Source organism: Bos indicus, chromosome 21 (assembly GCF_029378745.1).
Source record: "Bos indicus isolate NIAB-ARS_2022 breed Sahiwal x Tharparkar chromosome 21, NIAB-ARS_B.indTharparkar_mat_pri_1.0, whole genome shotgun sequence".
Taxonomy (NCBI): Eukaryota; Metazoa; Chordata; class Mammalia; order Artiodactyla; family Bovidae; genus Bos; species Bos indicus.
In genome coordinates, this window is record NC_091780.1 from 16,195,462 (window position 1) to 16,217,428 (window position 21,967).

Below are 21,967 nucleotides of genomic sequence, written 5' to 3' on the forward strand. Positions count from 1 at the left end.
AGTGTCCATTTGTCCAATGTCAGCAGGTAGCTCCAAGGAGCAGTCCTGACTCATTAAGACAGTGATTTTCCGTTTAATCAGTGTTTAAGACAACCACTGAATTCTGTGACTAACAATCACGTTAAGGAGATTTCTGACCATACAGACTCTTAGCCAAGTTATCAAGGTCTGTGCTCGCAGACCAAATCAGAAGAAAATGGAAGAGCCTACTCAAAAAATTCAAAAACAGTTTCTAGCACCTCTTCCAACAAATCTATCTTCTGGGGAGAAAAGGCTTTAGTCATAAGAGCATCTCCCATTCTTACTTCAACCAAGGGACTAAGGATGTAAAGAGACAAAGGAAGAGAGAGAGAAGTGAGGCTTAATACTACACAGGAAAATACAGTCACTGAAATAGAAACAAGTGGTTCTTTAGTTCCCCAGCACCAAGCCCCGGATGGCGCGGCTTCATTTTTCTAAAGCTTGAACACAGTGGTTCTTAACTCTTGCCTGGGCTGGATACCCCTTTGAGAACCTAGTAAAAGCACAGGTGCTCTTCCTAAAACTGCAGGTATATAAGCACAGCAGAGCCTCCTGAGCTGGCCCTGCCACTCCCGGGTGTGTGGCCTTGGCAGTCGCACTACTGCCTGGTCCAGACAGGGACACAGGAGGGGGAACCCAGATGGCCCGCATCATGGGACTCTTGGCTAGAGCTGATCTTCCTGTTATTAGATAACCCAGGAGGGCCAAGAACACAGCTGAAGCCAAAAGGGGCTGAGTGGAAGTGTTAAAAAAGTGTCAGTTGCTCGGTCATGTCTGACTCTTTGCGACCCCATGGACTGTAATCACCAGACTCTTCTGTCCCTGGAATTCTCCAGGCAAGACTACTTAAGTGGGTTGCCGTTCCCTTCTCTAGGGGATCTTCCCCATGCAGGGACTGAACCCAGGTCTCCTGCATTGCAGGTGGATTCTTTACCATCTGAGCCACCAGGGGAAAGCTGACCCCAAATCAGGAAACATGTTACGATTCACATTCAGTGGGACCTCCCTGGCGGTCCGGTAGTTAATACTCCATGCTTCTACTGCAGTGGGTTCTGTTGGATTCCATCCCTGGTCGAGGAACTAATATCCCACATGCCTTGTGGTACTATCAAAAAAATGCAAATTTTGTCTTTGCTTTCCTCTTGGGGAAAATAACACCCTATTCCTTAGGGATCTGGGAGTGGATGTGTTGACAGCTGCAAGCACAATTACTCTAATTTACAATTAACTAGGATGTTTGGCTTTGCTTTGGTCTAAACTATAATATGATCTGTGTTTGCCCCAGCCCTGCAGAACAGCAGTTCTCAAGGGAATATTTCAACACCTCTCCTTCGCAAAGGTATCCTACGGACACCTGCTAGGGGGACATTTCAGAAGCTTGTGAGGCAGCAAACAGGGCTGGAGACAGAGGTAAAGCCAGGGCCCTGTAGGGGAGGAATAAGTTCTCCTCTACTGTCCTAGACTCCCTGACTGGGTCTGGAAGCTAAACTGGCAAAGACAGATTTAACAGGAGTAAGGACTTCCCTGGTGGTTCAGTGGCTAAGACTCTGTGCTCACAATGCAGGGGGCCTGGATTCAATCCCCAGTCATGGATCTAAATTCCTCACCTAAAAGATTCAGAGTGCTGCAACTGAGACAACACAGCTGATAAAGATTAACAGAAGTAAAGCACCCACATTTTACTAAATTTTTACGTATCTGTGGGAGCCTTCACAAGAGAATGAAGTCCCAAAGAAGTGACCAGTGCAGGAAGCTTTTATACTGTGTGTGTGTGTGTGTGTTACTTGCTCAGTCATGTCCAGCTCTTTGTGACCCTATGGACAATAAGCCACTAGGCTCCTCTGTCCATGGAATTCTCCAGGCAAGAATACTGGAGTGGGTTGCCATTCTCTTCTCCAGGAGATCTTCCTGACTCAGGGATGGAACCCAGGTCTCCTGCATTGCAGGCGGATTCTTTACTATCTGAGCCACCAGGGAAGCCTTAGAAACAATAAATTTGTGAAGAACAGACAAAACAAAGGGATTTGGGTTAATAATGCTGAAGAAGTAATTAGGATGATAAGGGTTTGTTTAACAGGGTTTGTTTATATAGCCTTCTTAGTCTGAGGAAGAACAGCCATAGCTCTTGAGAACAACGTCTTCTTCCCTCCTGGTTCAGGGAAAGCATCTTACATGTGGGAGATTTATGGCCTGTTTCAGGGAAGAAGGGGGAGCAAGGGGAGGTCAGAGTAACCTTTCTGCTTCTGCTGTTCTCTCTAGCTCCTTCAGCTTATGAGATACAATACGCTGAGGTGCCATAATCTGGGGCTGTTATATCCTGAACCCCATCAGCTCAAAGGCACTGAGGAGGGCCACACCCAGGGCTTCCCATGGGCACTGAATCCAGCCTGCCCGACGCTCTTCCTCAAGGCCACTGAGTACATTCACTGTGATACATCCACGGAGCGGAGCACACAGGAGCAGAGCAGGCGACCCCAGCCAGTGGGGCTGAGTATTCACTTCCGACTCCAGCCACAGCCCAGCGGTCTGAGGTTAGTAACACTTTCCAGTCATTTGTTTTTTCCTTTTTTCCCTGCCCCATCCAGTTATCCATTTCTACATAATTAATATGATCATCAAGTCAGCATGATACCATGCAGGACCCTGTGGGGCTCCTGGGCATAAGGCCTTTCTGTGTCCCCCATTTCTTTGGTTACAGGAAAGAGCCTTCATTCAGCCTCCATGAGCTTCCCTGACTTCCAATGGGCAGTTCCAAGCAGTCGTTAATTAGGGCAGGGATGAGAGATCAGGGAGAAACAATAGTACGGCCTTGGAGCAAGGTCCTGTTTCCACATCAGTGGATACACGTAATGTCTTTGAGCTGTTTTACAGATCCTGAAATCTCCTCCAGGTAAGAGAAGTTAACTATTAATGATGATATGCTGCCCACAGCATGTAGACCCCAGACTAGTTGGACCTGAAGGCTGATGATGCTGACCAACCCATCACCCATCAGAAGAACGTCCATGAGCTGATCACACCCTCTTTGAGCAATTACTATGAAACTTCTTACTATCTTCCCCAAGTTGGGACACACATTTCTGAGGGCATTGGCGTGCTGTGGCCCCCCTTTCCTGACAAAGCAATAAAGCTATTCATTTCTACTTCACCCAAAACTGTCTCTGAGATTCAATTCGGCACCTGTGTACAGAGAGGCTGAGCTTTTGGCATCAGTTATGGAAATACTGAGTCCATAACCTTTCTAATTCCCTTTTCCTGTGGAGGGGTGAAAACTACTAAAAACGGAGTTTATGCCCAAGGACTTGGTGACTGGCATGCATGTTGGAGAAAGACAAAATTCCAGGTCTCAGAGCCCTCTGCTCACTGATTCCCGCCTGAGCTTTCTTCTGGGGCATGCACACCCTTCCTGAAGTGAGGAATTCTGGTCCTGAAGTAAGGGCTCAGTTTCACCTTTGGAATTTGGAGTTTTGATTGATTTTCAGGCCAAGAAAGATCTCATTTCTTAAAAGTAAGCTGTTTATGTTAGAATGGGTTGTTAAAAGAGAAAGTCAGACCACTTGTCTAAAAAGGGGTCCCAGGCAGGCAACCTTGTGGTTGGTTTATTTTCTTTATTTAATTTTTATTGGAGAATAGTTTATTTATAATGTTGTATTAGTTTCTACTATAAAACAAAATGAATCAGTCACGTGCATGCAAAGTCCCTTCAGTCATGTCTGACGCTGCAACCCTATGGACTGTAGCCCACCAGGCTCTGCCCATGGGATTCTCTGGGCAAGAATAGTAGAGTGGTTTCCCATGCCCTCCACCAGGGGATCTTCCAGAGCCAGGGATCAAACCCAAGCCTTCTGCAGCTCCAGCACTGCAGGCGGATTCTTCACCACTAGCACCTCCTGGGAAGCCACACATACACATATATCCCCCCTTTTTTGGACTTCCTTCCCATTCAAGTCTCCACAGTGCATTAGGTAGCTGTCCCTGTGCTCTACAGCAGGTGTTCATTAGTTATCTATTTTATACAAAGTGTCAATCTGTGGTTAGTTTAGAAGTGATGCTTCCAGAGGCAACCTGGGGAAAACCACCCTGTGTAAGGTCCTGCGTGGGATAAGCAGGGCAAGACAGAGGTGGAAGGTCAGGGAGATTCATAGTTACAGGGACAGATGTACAAATGAAGTGGACGGTGATCTACGCAAAGACTCCTCTCAGGAGGGTTCAGGGCTATTGTGGGACAGATACCGCATGCTAATAAACTGCTTCACATGTGGGAAAATCCTTGGGAAATGGGCTCAAACTCAAAAGACATAAGCTTCTTTGCATGAGTAAAGGAGAAAGATGTGTTTTATTCCACAGAGAGGACAGGGGAGGGGAGGGGACTAAAGAAGGAGAAAAGACGACGGGGGTGGGGAGAAGGAAGGAGGAGACCCTGTACTCTGAGAGGTCGATCCTCTGTGACCCTTCAGTCCATGAAGTCTCACAGAGTTGGGCACAACTGAATGATTAACACATACACATGTATAGGAAAATTTTAAGCTAAATGTTATACTGTAAAACTCCTACAGGAAAGCACAGGCAGAACACTCTCTGACATAAATCACAGCAAGATCCTCTATGACCCACCTCCCAGAGTAATGGAAATAAAAGCAAAAATAAACAGGGCCTAATTAAACTTAAAAGCTTTTGCACAATGAAGGAAACTATAAGCAAGGTGAAAAGGTAGCGTTCAGAATGGGAGAAAATAATAGCATATGAAACAACTGATAAAGAATTAACCTCCAAAATATACTAGCATCTCATGCAGCTCCATACCAGAAAAATAAACAACCCAATCAAAAAATGGGCCAAAGAACTACAGACATTTCTCCAAAGAAGACATACAGATGGTTAATAAACACATGAAAAGATGCTCAACATCACTCATTATCAGAGAAATGCAAATCAAAACCACGATGAGATACCACCTCATGCTGGTCAGAATGGCTGCCATCAAAAAGTCTACAAACAATAAATGCTGGAGAGGGTGTGGAGAAAAGGGAACCCTCTTACAGTGTTGGTGGGAATGCAAACTGGTACAGGCCTATAGGGAACAGTATGGAGATTCCTTAAAAAACTGGAGACAGAACTGCCATATGACCCAGCAATCCCACTGCTGGGCATACACACTGAAGAAACCAGAATTGAAAGAGACACATGTACCCCAAAGTTCATTGCAGCACCATTTACAATAGCCAAGACATGGAAGCAACCTAGATGTCCATCAGCAGACAAATAGATAAGAAAGTTGTGGTACATATACACAATGGAGTATTACTCAGCTATAAGAAAGAATGTATTTGAGTCAGTTCTGATGAGGCAGATGAAATTGGAGCCTATTATACAGAGTGAAGTAAATCAGAAAGAAAAACACCAATACAGTATGTTAATGCATGGAATTTAGAAAGATGGTAACAATGACCCTATATGCAAGACAGGGAAAGGGTCACAGATGTAAAGAACAGACTTTTGGACTCTGTGGGAGAAAGCAAGGGTGGGATGATTTGAGAGAATAGCACTGAAACATGTGTATGTGAAATAGATGACCAGTTCAAGTTCAATGCATGAAACAGAGCCCTCAAAGCCAGTACACTGGGACAACCCAGAGGGATGGGGTGGGGAGGGAGGTGGGAGGGGGGTTCAGGATGGGGGACACATGTACACCCATGACGGATTCATGTCCGTGTATGGCAAAACCACCACAATATTGTACTTAGCCTCCAATTAAAATAAGTATTTTTTTTTAAAAAAGGATGATTCTGAATACTATTAGACACATGTAGAATGTCTATGAGTGCTCTTAAATAATATATATTTATATGTAAATATGGGTACATCTGGCTATCTCTGTATGAATACAGCTAGTTTTTTCCTTTGCTATTTTTGAGTAATTAGTGGTACCAAGAAGGAGTCCATCAAAATACAAAAAATAATTATGATGCAGTAATATGATGCAGAATATCAGGGTTTTTTTTTCCTTTTTGACAAATTTTCCATGATGTGCTTATGCAGTAAAATTATTTTTTAGCAAACCAAAACAGTGAAGAGGAGAGGCCCCCTCCGGCTGGCACAGGTGACCACGCACTCACCGTGAACACCTTCTCTGGGGCCCCCTTGGCCCTCATGTTGGTGTCGTGCACGTGCTTGAGAATCATCCAGGCTTCGTCGTGTTTGCCCATCTGGTAAAACCAAGAAGAGAGACATGAACAATCCTTTGCTAATTAGAGGTGGAAAACCCAACAGAGACAACAGGGTGCTGATGCCTGCGTCTTAGGCCACTGGCCATGGATGCGTTACAATCTGCGGCTTGTGAAAAACCAACACAAGCTTCTGTTGCAGCCCATCCTGGGAGGCTAACCAGGCTGTGCCTTCAAGGTGTAAATACTGGGTATTATTATCGTCATAGGCTGTGAGTAACTACTTGTAGTTTTAAGGTTGAATAGACTGCAGGTGGGAGCCATGATCCTCTCTGGACGATTAAAGCCAAGACCCAACACATAACAGGTTCAATTGTGTCCCCCACGCCACTTTGATATGTTGAAGTTCTAGCCCTCAGTGCCCCCAGAAGGTGACTTTATTTGGAAGTAGGGTTGCTGCAGATGTAATTAAGATGAGGTCATCCTGGGGTAGGATGGGCCCCTAATCCAACATGATTGGTGCCCTTATAAGAAGTAGCCCAAGTGAAGACCTAGAGGCACTCAGAGAGAGTACTTTGTGGTGACAAAGACAGACTGGAGTGAAAGAGCTGCAAGCCAAGGACCACCCCAAATGTAAGCAACCCACCCAGAAGCTGGAGGAGGCAAAGTGAAGGTTGCCCTACGGCAGTGGCCCCCAACCATTTTGGCACCAGGCACCTGCGTCATGGAAAACAATTTCTACATGGACCAGGATGCAGAGGATGGTTTTGGGAGGATTCAAGTGCACTTCATTTATTACGCACTTTATTTCTATGATCACTACATCAGCTCCACCTCGGATCATCAGGCACTAGGTTCCAGAGGTTGGGGCCCTCTGCCCAAGGACTTCTGAGGGAGTGTGGCCCTGCAAACACCTTTTGGCACTTTTAGCCAACACATCTGGGAGACAACAAATTTCTGTAACTCTGAGACACTCAGTTTGTGTTCCTTTGTTACAGCAGTCCTAGAGAGCTAATACACATCAAAGCTTCTGAAATAAGCTTGGATTAAAAAAAAAAAAAAAAAACTTTTTGCTGCATCTGCCCCTCACCAATGGGATGAAAGAAAACATTCAACAAGAAAGTCTGCAGAAAGTTAGAAGGAAGCTTGTGAGTGGACTCTGAGAACTCGGGCTGTAAGAGCCTTGGAGTCCTATCGCCCCTCCACCAGCCCGACCCGTCTGACCACTGCAAGCAGGAGAGCCCCCACCACCACCACCACCATCCAGCTGGAAACCTCACAGGACTGTGGGAGCAGCCTTCTGGAGGAGAGAGGAACTGCAGAGGCAAGAGTCCTGCAGGGCTGGGGAGCAGAGAAAGATCGACAACCCAGTTCACTGCTGTAACATGGAAAAAACTCCATGCAGCTTTTTGTTTTGGGCACTTTTTGTTTTGTTTTCTGCCTCTCAGCACGTGGATGTTAGTTCCCTGCCCAGGGATTGAACCAGTGCCTCCTGCAGTGGCAGCACATTGGGGAGGACCACTGGACTGCCAGGGAAGTCCTGCTCATGCAGCTCCAAAGGTCAACAGGACCTCTGGGGAGCATGGGTACCAGAAGCATCTTCAAGAGGGTGCCCTCCAGCTCCACCCAGACTCGGGAAGCAGTGCCGCTGATCTGCACTCTGTGAGCTCGGCTCCCTCCAGCTCTGGCAGTCCTTGCACCCTGGGCAGGCCACCATCATGACGGGTTTAATGACAGGCCAGGTCAAAGCCGACCTGGGACCAAGGGGCTAGGAGAGCAGGCCTCACACGGGGTGGGGCACTGACTCACCTCCAGCAGAAACCTCGGGCTCTCTGGCAGGAACTTCAGGGCCACCATGGACACGGTGCAGGGCAGAGCGCAGACGATGACAAACACTCTCCAGCTGTGGAAGTGGTAGTTGCTGCCCATGCTGAAGCCCCAGCCTGTGAAGAAGCAGACAGACACACAGCACTAGTTACAACAGCCAGGACATGGAGGCAGTGCAATGTCTGTAGACGAATGAATGCATAAAGATGTACTATCTGTTCATAGTGGAACACTACTCAGCCGTAAAAAGGGACGAAGCTGGGTCATTTGTATTGATATTGATGGGCCTAGAGTCCATCATACCAAGTGAAGTAAGTCAGAAAAGAGAAAAGCAGATATCATATATTAATGCCTATTTGTGCAATCTAGAAATATGGTACAAATGAGCCTGTTCACAGGGCTGAAAGAGACACAGACACAGAAGACAGACATGTGGCACAGAGGGGAAGGGGAGGGTGGATGAACTGGGAGAGGAGCACTGACATATATACGCTCAGTTCAGTTCAGTTGCTCAGTCGTGGCCAACTCTCTGCAACCCCATGGACCACAGCACCTGTCCTCCCTGTCCATCAACAACTCCCAGAATTCACCTAAACTCATGTCCATCGAGTCGGTGATGCCATCCAACCGTCTCATCCTCTGTCATCCCCTTCTCCTCTTGCCTTCAATCTTTCCCAGAATTTGGCTCTTTTCAAATGAGTCAGCTCTTCCCATCAGGTGGCCAAATTATCAGAATTTCAGCTTCAATATCAGTCCTTCCAATGAACATTCAGGTCTGATTTCCTTTAGAATGGACTGGTTGCATCTCCTTGCAGTCCAAGGGACTCTCAAGAGTCTTCTCCAACACCACAGTTCAAAAGCATCAATTCTTTGGCGCTCAGCTTTCTTCATAGTCCAACTCTCACATCCATACATGACCACTAGAAAAACCATAGCCTTGACTAGACGGACCTTTGTTGGCAAAGTAATGTCTCTGCTTTTTAATATGCTGTCTATGTTGGTCATAGCTATGACATAATATGACATAACTATGACAACATAATATGCTATCTATCTATGTTGGTCATAACTTTCCTTCCAAGGAGTAAGCGTCTTTTAGTTTCATGGCTGCAGTCACCATCTGCAGAAATAGATAACTAGTGGGAAGCTTCTGTATAGCACAGGGAGCTCAGCTCAGTGCCCTGTGATGACCTAGAGGGGTGGGATGGGGTGGTGGTGGGAGGGAGGCTCAAGAAGGAGGGGACATGTGTATACGTACGGCTGATTCACTTCATTGCACAGCAGAAACTAACACAACATTGTAAAGCAACTCTACTCCAATTGAAAATCAAGCAGTCAGAGTGTCTCTGACACTTGGTCTTAGAGCGACCTTCAAGAAAGTGAAAGTGTTAGTCCCTTGGTCCTGTCTGACTCTTTGCAACCCTATGGACTGTAGCCTGCCAGGCTCCTCTGTCCGTGGGATTCTCCAGGTAAGAATACTGAGGTGGGTTGCCATGCCCCTCTCCAGGGTATCCTCCCAACCCAGGGATCAAACCTGCATCTCCTGCATTGCATGCAGATTCTTCACCATCTGAGCCATCAAGGAAGACAAAGGAAAGCCAGAGCAGGGCCTTATGTGACCTAGGGTTTTGATGGGGGATTACTCTCACCCACGTCAAAGAGCAATGCCAGCTCTGGGTGATTCCAAAGCACGGGGCTTAGGACAACAGTTTGAAAACCACTGTCAGTCATAACGCTAATTTTTTTTTTTTAAGAAACTGAGCTTCTATATTCAAATGAATTCATAATCATTGAAACAGAGAGGTGACTAGCTCCAACTCAGCTTTCATTATATTCAACGTATTCCTAAAACTCATTTTTGGAAATTGCCTTTAGAATCTACAAAACGTTATTTCAAACATCTTTATAAGTAGCAAATTTCCCTCTTTCAGGGAACAATGACACAGTGGAAAGTGCCTGGATTTCTGCAGTCACATAGGTCAGAGTTCAAATCCTGGCTTTCTCACATCCTTATTGTTATGTTGGTGAGTTTTCACAGCTGTAGAATGCAGCTAATGTTACCTCCACAGAGTCACTGTGTGTGAAAACTCCCCAGCAATCAATAATAACTCACCTGCTTTGAGGGTAGCTTTGATTTGTTTAGAAATAGTTACATGACATTTAGTGCCAAAGATGGTGAGTAAAACGGGTGAATATCAGCAAAGATCAGCAAAAGAACTGTTTTCTTTTTCTTTCATGCCATTCAAAACAACCTCTGAAGACAGTTCCAACAGCATTTCTGGTTTTGGTCTTGTTTTTAAGGCTCTTTTTTTTTTTTTATGGGTTTTATGGGGACCATTCTTAAAGTCTTTATTGAACTTGTTACAACATTTCTTCTGTTGTTTGTGCTGTGCTTAGTCACTCTGTTGTGTCCAACTCTGCGACCCCGTGAACTTAGCCTGCCAGGTTCTTCTGTCCATGGGATTCCCCAGGCAAGAATCCACTGCAGTGGATTGCCATGTGCTCCTCCAGGGGATCTTCCCAACCCAGGGATCAAACCCAGGGCTCCCCCATTGCAGGCGGATTCTTTACCATTTGAGCCACCAGGGAAGCCCATGAATACTGCAGGGAGAAGGCTATTCCTTCTCCAGGGGACCTTCCCAACCCAGGAATCAAATTGGGGTCTCATGCACTGTCCGTGGATTCTTTATCAGAATTTTGTTGTTTATGTTTTGGATTTTTTGGCCTCAAGGCATGTGGGATCTTCGCTACCCAACCAAGAATTAAACCTGCACCCCGTGTATTGGAAGGCAGTCTTAACCACTAGACGGCCGGGGAAGTCCCCCAACTAGCATTTCTTAAAAAGACCTAACTTTATAAATAAATATAGTGATTTCTAAAGTTCGTCGCAGCACTGTTTATAATAGCCAAGACATGGAAGCAACCTAGATGTCCATCAGCAGATGAATGGATAAGAAAGCTGTGGTACATATACACAATGGAGTATTACTCAGCCATTAAAAAGAATACATTTGAATCAGTTCTAATGAGGTGGATGAAACTGGAGCCTATTATACAGAGTGAAGTAAGCCAGAAGGAAAAACATAAATACAGTATACTAACGCATATATATGGAATTTAGAAAGATGGTAACAATAACCCGGTGTACGAGACAGCAAAAGAGACACTGATGTATAGAACAGTCTTATGGACTCGGTGGGAGAGGGAGAGGGTGGGAAGATTTGGGAGAATGGCAATGAAACATGTAAAATATCATGTAGGAAACGAGTTGCCAGTCCAGGTTCGATGCACGATGCTGGATGCTTGGGGCTGGTGCACTGGGACGGCCCAGAGGGATGGTATGGGGAGGGAGGAGGGAGGAGGGTTCGGGATGGGGAACACATGTATACCTGTGGTGGATTCATTTTGATATTTGGCAAAACTAATACAATTATGTAAAGTTTAAAAATAAAATAAAATTGGAAGAATAAAAAAAAATAAAAAAGAAAAAAAAAAAAAAAGAAAAAAAAAAAATAAAGTTCAAAGGGTAAACATTATTCTGCTGTAAAATCTCTATTCCATTTACTTGAAAAATACACTAAATGGCTAACTCCAGAGGTGGGAGGTTTATGTCCTTAAGTCTATTACTTACCATTGCAGTTCAATTTGTTGTACTTGCCAGAGACTCCTAACTAATATCTCTTGTTTCTGCAGATATTTCTAACTCTATTTTCAGAGTGAAGGACTGGCCAGAGAGAATCCCAGGTGGAAAAACACGGGACTGTGGCCACTTTTACACAATGGCCACAGAACATAATACACAGAATACATCCAGCCTTCTCAATCAGAATCAAACCTCTTTATGCACTGCCCATCCTCCTTCCCATATCACTGGGGTTTGCTTGTTTATTTTAATTTTAATTAAAAAGCCTTTCCTTTCTCCTGGGAGTGACAACTGGAAGAGGAAGACAAAACCATAGAAAGATTTACACATTCTCAGCTCATGTTCAAAAACCATTCTGGCGTAATTAGAAATAACCACATAGCCATCCAACTCAGGTGGGTAACAAGAGAAGAACAGAAACAGGTATGTTTAGAGAGTACTCTGCCTCAGAGAGACATTTTTTTCTTAATGATAATATGTGCAAATTATCCAAAATCCATTATTCCCTCATGCCTCTCTGGTTTTTACAGTGACTTAGTAAACTGCACTTCATTAGGCACATCTTTGGGGCCTTAAATTAAATAAAATTAAATAGCGAACTACTTCCAAATATATGGAACAACCGCTAATATGGAGACATGGATTGTCTTGTTCACTGATCTTTTAGCTTGCCCTACTTTTTCTCCATCAGGATCTCACAAACAGCTGGTGCTGCTGACTACAGTGGGAATTAATCTTCCATAATATAGCCACATTTTTCAGGGCTGTGCCCATGACTTCCCAGAAAAACATTCTGAGCTTTGTAATTTTCTTTCTTAATGACTCCGTCACCCAAATTCCTGGTGCCAAGACCTCACATCATTTCATTCCGGCAAAAGCAATTAAATGGTTTGTACAAGCTACGTACAAACATTCCGTCTCCTTTCTGGATCACCCTTGCATTTGTCCCTGCTGAGTGGGGGTGATGTGAGCAGATTAATGTCTTAGGCCTATTAAAAAAATATCATCAAATAACTGGTTCACTGTGGACAAAACATCTGGTCCTGGTAAAAATGAGGCTTAAAATAAATAGTCACTCCTGTTACACTGTGATTCTAGTCTACCATATTTCTAGGATGGTTTGCCCTGAAGTAAATGTGCATTTCAAGCCTTCAAGCCTAATCATCCAAGAAGCCATTTTTAAATGGCATGTAAAAGCCACAGATTTCATACAAGCATCAGTTCAGTTCAGTTCAGTCACTCAGTCATGTCTGACTCTTTGTGACCCCATGGACTGCAGCATGCCAGGCTTCCCTGTCCATCACCAACTCCTGGAGTTTACCCAAACTCATGTTCATCGAGTCCATGATGCCATCCAACCATCTCATCCTCTGTCACCCACTTCTCCTCCTGTCTTCAATCCTTCCCAGCATCGGGGTCTTTTCCAGTGAGTCAGTTCTTCGCATCAGATAGCCAAAGTATTTAAGTTTCAGCTTCAGCATCAGTCCTTCCAATGAATATTCAGGACTGATTTCCTTTGGGGTTGACTGGTTGGATCTCCTTGCAGTTCACAAAAGCATACAAATAGGAAAATATCCCGTCCATTTGGAGTAGGATATTTAAGCACAAGCCCTGTTATCAGCCAGCAGCCTTATGGCCCCTCTGCCATGGGCATCCCATTTAGTCCTGATCAACAAGTTCCCAACCCGAATTAACTTATTGCTTCTTTAAAAACCAGACACCCAGACATTGGCACGTGTTAGTGGGTAAAGTGAAGTGAAAAAATGACACAGTTTGTAGTGACTACTGAAGGCTGCTACCCACCTCACAAAATCTTTCCAGTCCTTCTCCACTGGGTTGCAGACTTGTGGTTTGGGTGGGACTGACCCCACCCACAACGCCAGGGACGAGGAATGAAGTATATGAACCCTCAGTATCTGGCATCCTCTGGAGTTTAGTGATTGGCTGAGGTGAGCATATGACCTAAGCTGATCCAATCAGAGTGAAGCCAAGAACCTTTGCTCATTGGTTGGTTGTGCGGGCCATCCCCTTACAGAACAAGCAGTCTGCAAACAGGGCCAGAATTGCTAATACAGCTTGGAGGGAAGCCAGCCCAAGTACTAGAATCATCTCCAAAATTTTCTCGACATTCTTTGCATCCTAAGAACTGCTGGCTGTAAAGGCTGGCACAGATCAGATCTCTAGAGTCAATTCCCTTTGCTTCTTTCTCCCTTCATTTTATAGATGAAGGAACCAAGCCTGGACAAGCTAGAGTGACTTGTCCCAAATTACAGAGCCCTGCTATTTTGACTTAGCTTTTATCCAGAATCTATTTGTTCCCCTCCCAGCAAATTTTTCTAATTTAATTTATATGTAGAAATAGTTTCTTACTGTTAACACATTTGGACCAATGACCAGGGGAAATGATATTATATTAATAGCAAGGACAAAAGCAATTCCTTGGAGCCATGTAACCAACAGCCTGGATAATTAAAGTGTGCCGTTAGGGGAAGGGAAGAATGAAGAGCCTAACATGGGGAATAATACAGGTTTGTATCTAAAATTATGAAAAACTGCCTGTGTGCACGTTTAGGCGCTTCAGTCGTATCCACCTGTGACCTGATGGACTGTAGCCTGCCAGGCTCCTTTGTCCATGAGATTCTGCAGGCAAGAATACTGGTGTGGGTTGCCATGCCCTTCTCCAGGGAGAACTGCCTATGGTAACAGAATTACCTGGAAAACGTCAACTCTTTATTTCATTGTTTCTGTTCATATTTCTTTCTCTGTTTCTAATACAAAATCCAGTGGGATATGGTCTCAAACCCATTTCCTCCAGCTTCGGGGCACACAGCTAGGTTACACTGCCCGGCGTCCTTTGCCGTGGAGTGTGGTCGCGTTACAGATGTGGGGCCAAGGGGATGTGAGCAAAGAGGATGTGATCCACTTCCTACCCTGCCCTTCAAAAGCACCCACATGCAACTGCCCATGCTGTTTTCCTGAACCAGCATGTAGGTTACATGCTGAAGAGGGGAGAGCACAGGCTGGGAGGAACCTGAGCCCTAAGATTACTGAGGAGCAGAGCTGCCCATAGATCAGAAAGACCAGCCAGCTTTGAAGGAGGGGAAAATATCTTTGGTGTCAAACCAAGATTTCAGGGTTGATCAGGTTCTCAGGGTAATATACCCAGCATCTCCTTAACTACACCAATCCAAGAAGATTGCTTCTTCTTAAAAAGATAATGCTGAAGCCTCCATTAGTCCAGAACAGACAACAGAGAGGTTTAGATTTAAAACAAGCATGCCAAGAGACAAAAGAACCCTCCTATGCTATTGCTGGAGATGCAAATTGGTACATCCTCCTATGGAGAACAGTATAGAGGTTCCCTAAAAAACTAAAGATAGAATTACCATATGATCCTGCAATCCCACTCCTGGGCATTATCTGGAGAAAATTCTAATTCAAAAAGCTACATGCACCCCAGTGTTCATAGCAGCACCATTTACAGTAGCCAAGACATGGACCTAAATGTCCATGGGACAGATGAACGGATGAAGAACACGTGACATATATTATGGAATACCGCATGCATGCATGCTAAATTGCTTCAGTTGTGTCTGACTCTTTGCAACCCTATGGACTGTAGCCCACCGGGCTCCTCTGTCCATAGGATTCTCCAGGCAAGCATACTGGAGTGGGTTGTTATGCCCTCCTCCAGGCTATTTTCCCCACCCAGGGATCAAACCCACATCATCTCCATGGGGTCTCGAAGAGTCAGACACAACTGAGGGACTTCACTTTCACTTTCACTTTCACTTTCATGCATTGGAGAAGGAAATGGCAACCCACTCCAGTGTTCTTGCCTGGAGAACCCCAGGGATGGCAGAGCCTTATGGGCTGCCATCTATGGGGTCACCCAGAGTCGAACACGACTGAAGCAACTTAGCAGCAGCAGCAGCAGCAGCAGCAACAGCAGCAGCAAGAACCTACTATATAGCATAGGAACCATTCTCTATATTTTGTAATAAACTATATGGGGAAAGAATCTGAAAAAGAGTAACTGACACAATCCTGTACACCTGAAAGTAACACAACATTGCAAACAAACTGTACTTTAATAAACGCACACACATACACGCACGCACACACGCACACACACGCCCCAAGGAGGGGAATGGGTGGAGAAGTGTTGGCTAACTTCAGGGGCAGTTGTCTGCTCTTCCCTATGGTCTGCAGGATTCTAGATGATGGCAAAGCCTACACCCATAATCTGTAGTTTGCCAAAAATAATTTTGAAGGATGTTAATGGCATTACCCAGAATACTCCAAAGGCATAATCAAATTCAAAACTGCTGCCTTCTCCCTACTTTACTCTTAATAAAATCCAATAGTGAAAGTTAATGTTGCCAAGTCTCTGTCCAGAAAATCCAGTTTTCACAATTAACCAAGATAATAAAATTGTCTCAGCTGAAACCAAGACCTTGTCTGTAAGGGCTGCTCCATGTCTGCAACCAAAAGAGGGACAGCAGGAAGTAAAATGGAAAATGCATGAGAGCACTGCGCTGCAAGGGAGGGGGCGTCAGGATTCAAGGTCATGCCAAGGCCAAGTCATCAATCTGGCCGAGTCACCAACTTCTTGACCTCTGCTACACCATCTATAAAAAGGAGTTACTGAGCCGAATTCATTGTGAGGAGGAGAACTGGAGATGAAGTTTGCCTTAAAGGGCTTCCTGGGTGGCTCAGATGATAAAGAATCCACCTGCAATGCAGGAGACCCAGGTTCGATCTCTAGGTCAGGAAGATCCCCTGGAGAAGGGAATAGAGCCTAATTTGCTGTGAGGAGGAGGGCTGGAGATGAAAGTCAAAATCCCTTCAAATAAAAGAGAGGAAAGGAGAGAAGGAGGGGGGAGAAGAGGGAGGGTAGACTGTATTATTTCCAGACAGACGTGTACTGAGATTAGCAATGTGTCTCCAGTGCTGGAAGTTCTTTAGAAAGATCAAGGTTGTACTCAGGAACTGTGTATGAGAATGTGGGATTAAGGCTGAGGACAGGAAATGCTGTTCGGATGCAGGTGTCTCGGAACAAAGGCCCCTCGGCCCTTTGAAGCTTTCTGCACTCACCGTAGTGCGGGATGATGCTCCAGGCCATGGCAGATGCATAGATGCCACCAGTCATCCAGAAGATGCCCAGCCAACTGAGATGCTCTCCTCGCTTCTCCCGGGACAAGAATTCAGAAAAATAGGCAAACACAATGGGCAGAGCACCCCCAATACTGCAGAGAGAAAATGCCAGAAAGGAAGAACCAAGTCAGACACTAAAAACAGTCAGACCAGGAACCCAATTGCCGCGTCCCGCCCTTGGGCCAAGTGGTGAAACAGCCCAGTAAATTCCAAAGACCAGCCTAAGGCAGCGTTAGGTTCTTTTGACCTTATACACTGACTTTGCAACCTAACCCCTTTCTAAGATTCAACCTTAACACAGTATCGTGGAAGTCACACAAGAATCCAAGAACTTCCCTGGTGGTCCAGTGGTTAAGACTCTGCCTTCCATTGCAGGAGGCATGGATTCAACTCCTGGTTGGGGAATAAGGCACCACATGCCGTGAGGTACAGCCAGAAATTAAAAAGCAGAATTCAGTTCAAGGTTTTCTGGAGGACCACTCAGAGGCAAGGTACCAGGATGGATGGATGGCAGGAGGGGCCGGCTGAATCTCTGTGATTACGTACCCTATGCCTGAGATGAGTCTGCAGAAGAGGAAAGCTCCATATCCCTGTACGAAGGAGGAGAGGGAGGCAAAGGAAGCGTTGATGGCCAGGGAGATGCTGAGGACTCGCTTCCTCCCCAGCTTATCAGCCAGGCCCCCCAGGACGAAGGCTCCCCCCATCATTCCTAGGTAGACTATCAGCCCTGTGAGGAAGAGAAAGAGAGAGGGGAGGGTGGAGAGAGGAGACAAGAGATTAGAGACTGTGCGGTGTTTTAGAAAACCTGATGCCCATCTTAATGCATCCTAGAAATTCTGTGTCACAGACATAAAAGGTGGAGTGTGACAGATGTCGGCGGCAAATTAGACATGTTGGACAAATGCGACTTCTGAGGAACGCTATTCAGAAAATAACAGCCTCACCAGGTTGACACATATGTACACGTGCTAAAATAGATCAACCAGAACTGGGTTTGACGTACCTTTCTTTGAAATGCGTAATGTGCAGCTGAAGGAAATTCTGTCATTTTTATTTTTAAACAAAAAAGTGGCAGCGCCTCAAATGTCCTTACCTGCGGGGTTATGCTTAAAGACAAATTTCCCAGGAAAAAGTGTGGTGAGGCAGGTATGGGGACCATTGGGAGGGCAAAGACGAGACTGATAAGAGCAACTACCAACAAGACAGTTTATTTTAGTAAACACCCAAGAAGGGCCTTTTCCAAGCCACAGCCAATGTTCAGATTTTTTTAAATTGGACTGTAATTACTTTAAATGTTGAGATTTCTCAGGAGAATGTAGAAGAGAGCAGCCATGAGCTAGCCTTTCTCCAACAGGCGTAACTACTACGTGCTTTGTAATACAATCAGTTGCCTGGTGGTGGTTTAGTCGCTCAGTCGTGTCCGACTCTTTGTGACCCCATGAACTGTAGCCCGCCAGGCTCCTCTGTCCATGGGATTCTCCAGGCAAGCATACTGGAGTGGTTTGCCATTTCCTCCTCCAGGGGATTTTCCCCACCCAGGAATCCAACCCAGGTCTCCTGCATTGGCAGGCGGATTCTTTACCACTGAGCCACCGGGGAAGCCCCATCGGTTACCTTAAGATATAGTAATATAAATACACTGTTGTAGACACATTTATGGAATTCCAATGAACCCAGCATCCTCAGAGAGGTGGCAGATCTCTAGAAGCACACAGATAATTCTTTCCAACTAAAAACTGAATACTTACTATTTATCAACGACTGTTGCTAAGAATATATTGATACATTATATACTAAACCCAAGAAGGAAATTCTGGAGAACGTCTTTCATACAGTGGAAATCCTGAATACAAATTAGGTAAGTGTCCTTTTGCTCAACCTTGACTGTAAATCAGATGAAGAAGATCATTTATCTTTCACGGAAAGGAAGCTTCTCCTGACCCGTGGATGCTTTATTTAGGCAGATGTGTGCTGGGAAGGGCCCCCGTACAGCCAAAATCTTCATTAGCTGTTTAACCAACTTGAAGGGAGGTCCCCAAAAGCAGCAATGGAAGTACGCTCTGCGTTACCTTCCCGGTGGCAGGTTTCCTTCTTTTATTATTTTATTTATGAGATGAAAAGAAGATAACTTTGATGCTGTCAGTGGTTTTCACTAACTAGGATTTCCTTCACTCACACACCTCGTCACTTTTCACCTCCACACAACTCAAAGCCATGAAATAAGCCATTTCCTTTTTCCCTTCCATATATGACATTAATCAAGGAACCATGCCTATGAGTCTACAAGCATTCATTCAATGCCTGTTATTAGTTAAGTGCTATTTGGTGGTGCTAGTGGTAAAGAACCCACCTGTCAATGCAAAAAAATAAGAAACTCAGGTTCGATCCCTGGTCAGGAAGATCCCCTGGAGGAGGGCATGGCAACCCACTCCAGTACTCTTGCCTGGGAAATCCCATGGACAGAGGAGCCTGGCAGGCTACAGTTCATGGGGTCACAAAGAGTCGGACATGACTGAAGTGACTTAGCCCATGTTTTCATTACTGGGAATACAGCAGGAGACAAATGTATGAAAATCCCTGCCTTTGTGGCCCTTACATTCTAGTTGGGAAAAGAGATGATAAGTGAGTGAATGAAATATACAGTAAGTGGGTTACTGAAAGTGATACAGAGAAAAATAACATGGAGGCAGAGACAGGGAGAATCAGAGTGGGAGGTGACGCTTCCAAACAAGACGGTTCGGAGGTCCCTCGGGAACCGGGACACTTGGGCAAAGACCTGCAGTGAGTCAGATGTGGGGACGTCTAGGGGAAACTGCTGCGCCTATGCTCCTGGGCTCAGGGTTTTTCTCCACTACTATTTTACCAGTTTCTCAGCCCACAGCTTAGAAAATATAGTGAGCAATCTCCCACTTTATTAGGTCATTGACATTTGTGTTTGAGAAAATAAGCCAAGACTTGCAAACCCAGCTCAGGCCTGGGTCATGCTGTATTGTAATGATGTCGGTTAGTGTTCCCACTAGACTCCGAGTTTATCTGCCTGATTCAGCCCTGAACAGCCAAGGGCTTTCAGCATCTGGCTCCTGGCAGACTTAATCTTTCCCAGTTCTTAGCCATTGAGTGTTATGTCTCAATGCCTTACTCATTGATGCTGCTGCTGCTGCTGCTGCTAAGTCGCTTCAGGCGTGTCCAACTCTGTGTGACCCCAGAGATGGCAGCCCACCAGGCTCCCCCGTTCCTGGGATTCTCCAGGCAAGAACACTGGAGTGGGTTGCCATTTCCTTCTCCAATGCATGAAAGTGAAAAGTCAAAGTGAAGTCACTCAGTCGTGTCCGACTCCTAGCGACCCCATGAACTGCAGCCTACCAGGCTCCTCTGTCCATGGAATTTTCCAGGCAAGAGTGCTGGAGTGCGGTGCCATTGCCTTCTCCGACTCATTGATGAGAGTGTCTTAAAACAATCTTCTGTGGCCATGACCCATTTCTATCAAGAATGAATTGGGGGCTTCTCTGGTGGTCCAGTGGTTAAGAATCCACCATGCAATGCAGGGGACACTGGTTGGATCTCTGGTCTGGGAAGATCCCACATGATTCGGGGCAATTAAGCCTGCGTGCAGCAACTACTGACCTGCCTCCCTAAAGCCTGTGCTCCCCAACAAGAGAAGCCACCGCGGTGAGAAGCCCATATACCTCAACTAGAGAGTAGCCCTCACTTGCTAACTAGACAAAGCCCGTGCACAGCAATAAAGACCCAGCGCAGCCAAAAATAAGCAAAATAAAAGTAAATATTTTTTAAAAGAATGAATTGGATTCTGTGCCTGGGTCGGGCTGTAGCTTTCCTGTTACTCTCACCAGGCGCACTAGTCTGCACGACTGGCTTTGTGTCTGGTCCATGCTGGTTTCCTACCAGCATCTGATGCCCCAACCAATCAGAAAAGTTACAAACTCTGCCCCTGCCCGACCAGGCCTTCCCCAGGAAAGAACCAGGTTCTACTTCCTCAGATTGAGACAACCTACCTAACACGACACCCATGGCCAGAGCCCCACTTATGAGATGCCCTGCCCTTCTTCTCCCCTCCCGGATAGACCCCTGGGAGGTCACCACCAGCCCAGTTCACAAGGGAGTTTTACATCATTCCTTATGCTTGGTAATTCAGGCTTCTAGACCAGAGCAGAGAGGGAACTATTTTCCCCAGGTAGGTATGTGCTAAGCTTCCAAGTTTGGTTGGCCTCATTTTAGTACAACTCCCTGCCTAGATGCTGGGAAAGACTGTGGGCAGGAGGAGATGGGGGTGGCAAAGGAGGAGATGGCTGGATGGCATCACCTATTCAAGTGGGCATGATGAGTTTGAGCAAACTCTGGGAGGTAGTGAAGGACAGGGGAGCCTGGTGTGCTGCAGTCCATGGGGTTGCAAAGAGGACATGACTAAGCGACTGAACAACAACTGCCTAGACTTTCCAGCATCCCATTCAGCCAACAAATGACTTGTGTTGGTCTTGTGATACCTGGTTAGTAAACATTTGGAATAAAGAAAGAGATATTGAAAGGGAGGAAGGGAGTCAATGATTTAGAATCCCTGATTGTCCAGTTGTTAAGAATCTACCTTGCAATGCAGGAGACACAGGTTTGATCCCTAGTCAGGGAACTCAGATCTCACATGGCCCAAGCAATTAAGCCTGTGAGTCGGGCTAGAAGGTCCATGAGCCTCAGTGAAGATCCCACGTGCTGCAAGTAAGACCAGACACAGTCAAATAAATAAATAGATATTTAGGGGAATAAAGGAAGGGAGGAGGAGGGAATTCCCACCCAAAATACAGCTCCATGAGCACAGCCAATGATACAATGGCTTTAAGCCACTGAGTTATACAGGAATAGATAATGGGGTAGCAAGTATATACTTCGACCAGTAATGCTGAAGAAGATGAAGTTGAATGGTTCTATGAAGACCTACAAGACCTTCTAGAACTAACACCCAAAAAGATGTCCTCTTCCTTATAGGGGACTGGAATACAAAAGTAGAAAGTCAAGAGCTACCTGGAGTACCACGCAAATTTGGCCTTGGAGTACAAAACAAAGTAGGTCAAAGGGTAACATAGTTTTGCCAAGAGAACACATTGGCCATAGCAAAGACCCTCTTCCAACAACATAAGAGAAGACT

The 21,967-nt window shown here is 45.5% G+C and overlaps 1 protein-coding gene across 5 annotated transcripts in view; it reads right to left on the reverse strand.

Moving 5' to 3' along the window:
• SV2B (synaptic vesicle glycoprotein 2B) overlaps nt 1-21,967 on the reverse strand; it is a 256,051-nt gene that overhangs the window by 45,057 nt on the left and 189,027 nt on the right. For all 5 annotated transcript variants that reach the window (XM_070775062.1, XM_019983967.2, XM_019983969.2 and 2 more), the window contains exons 3-6: nt 17,359-17,539; nt 16,753-16,904; nt 7,995-8,128; nt 6,138-6,227 (exon numbers count right to left, since the gene is read on the reverse strand). In XM_070775062.1, coding sequence (XP_070631163.1) covers nt 6,138-6,227; nt 7,995-8,128; nt 16,753-16,904; nt 17,359-17,539 — 557 coding nt within the window. The remainder of the gene's footprint in view (nt 1-6,137; nt 6,228-7,994; nt 8,129-16,752; nt 16,905-17,358; nt 17,540-21,967) is intronic.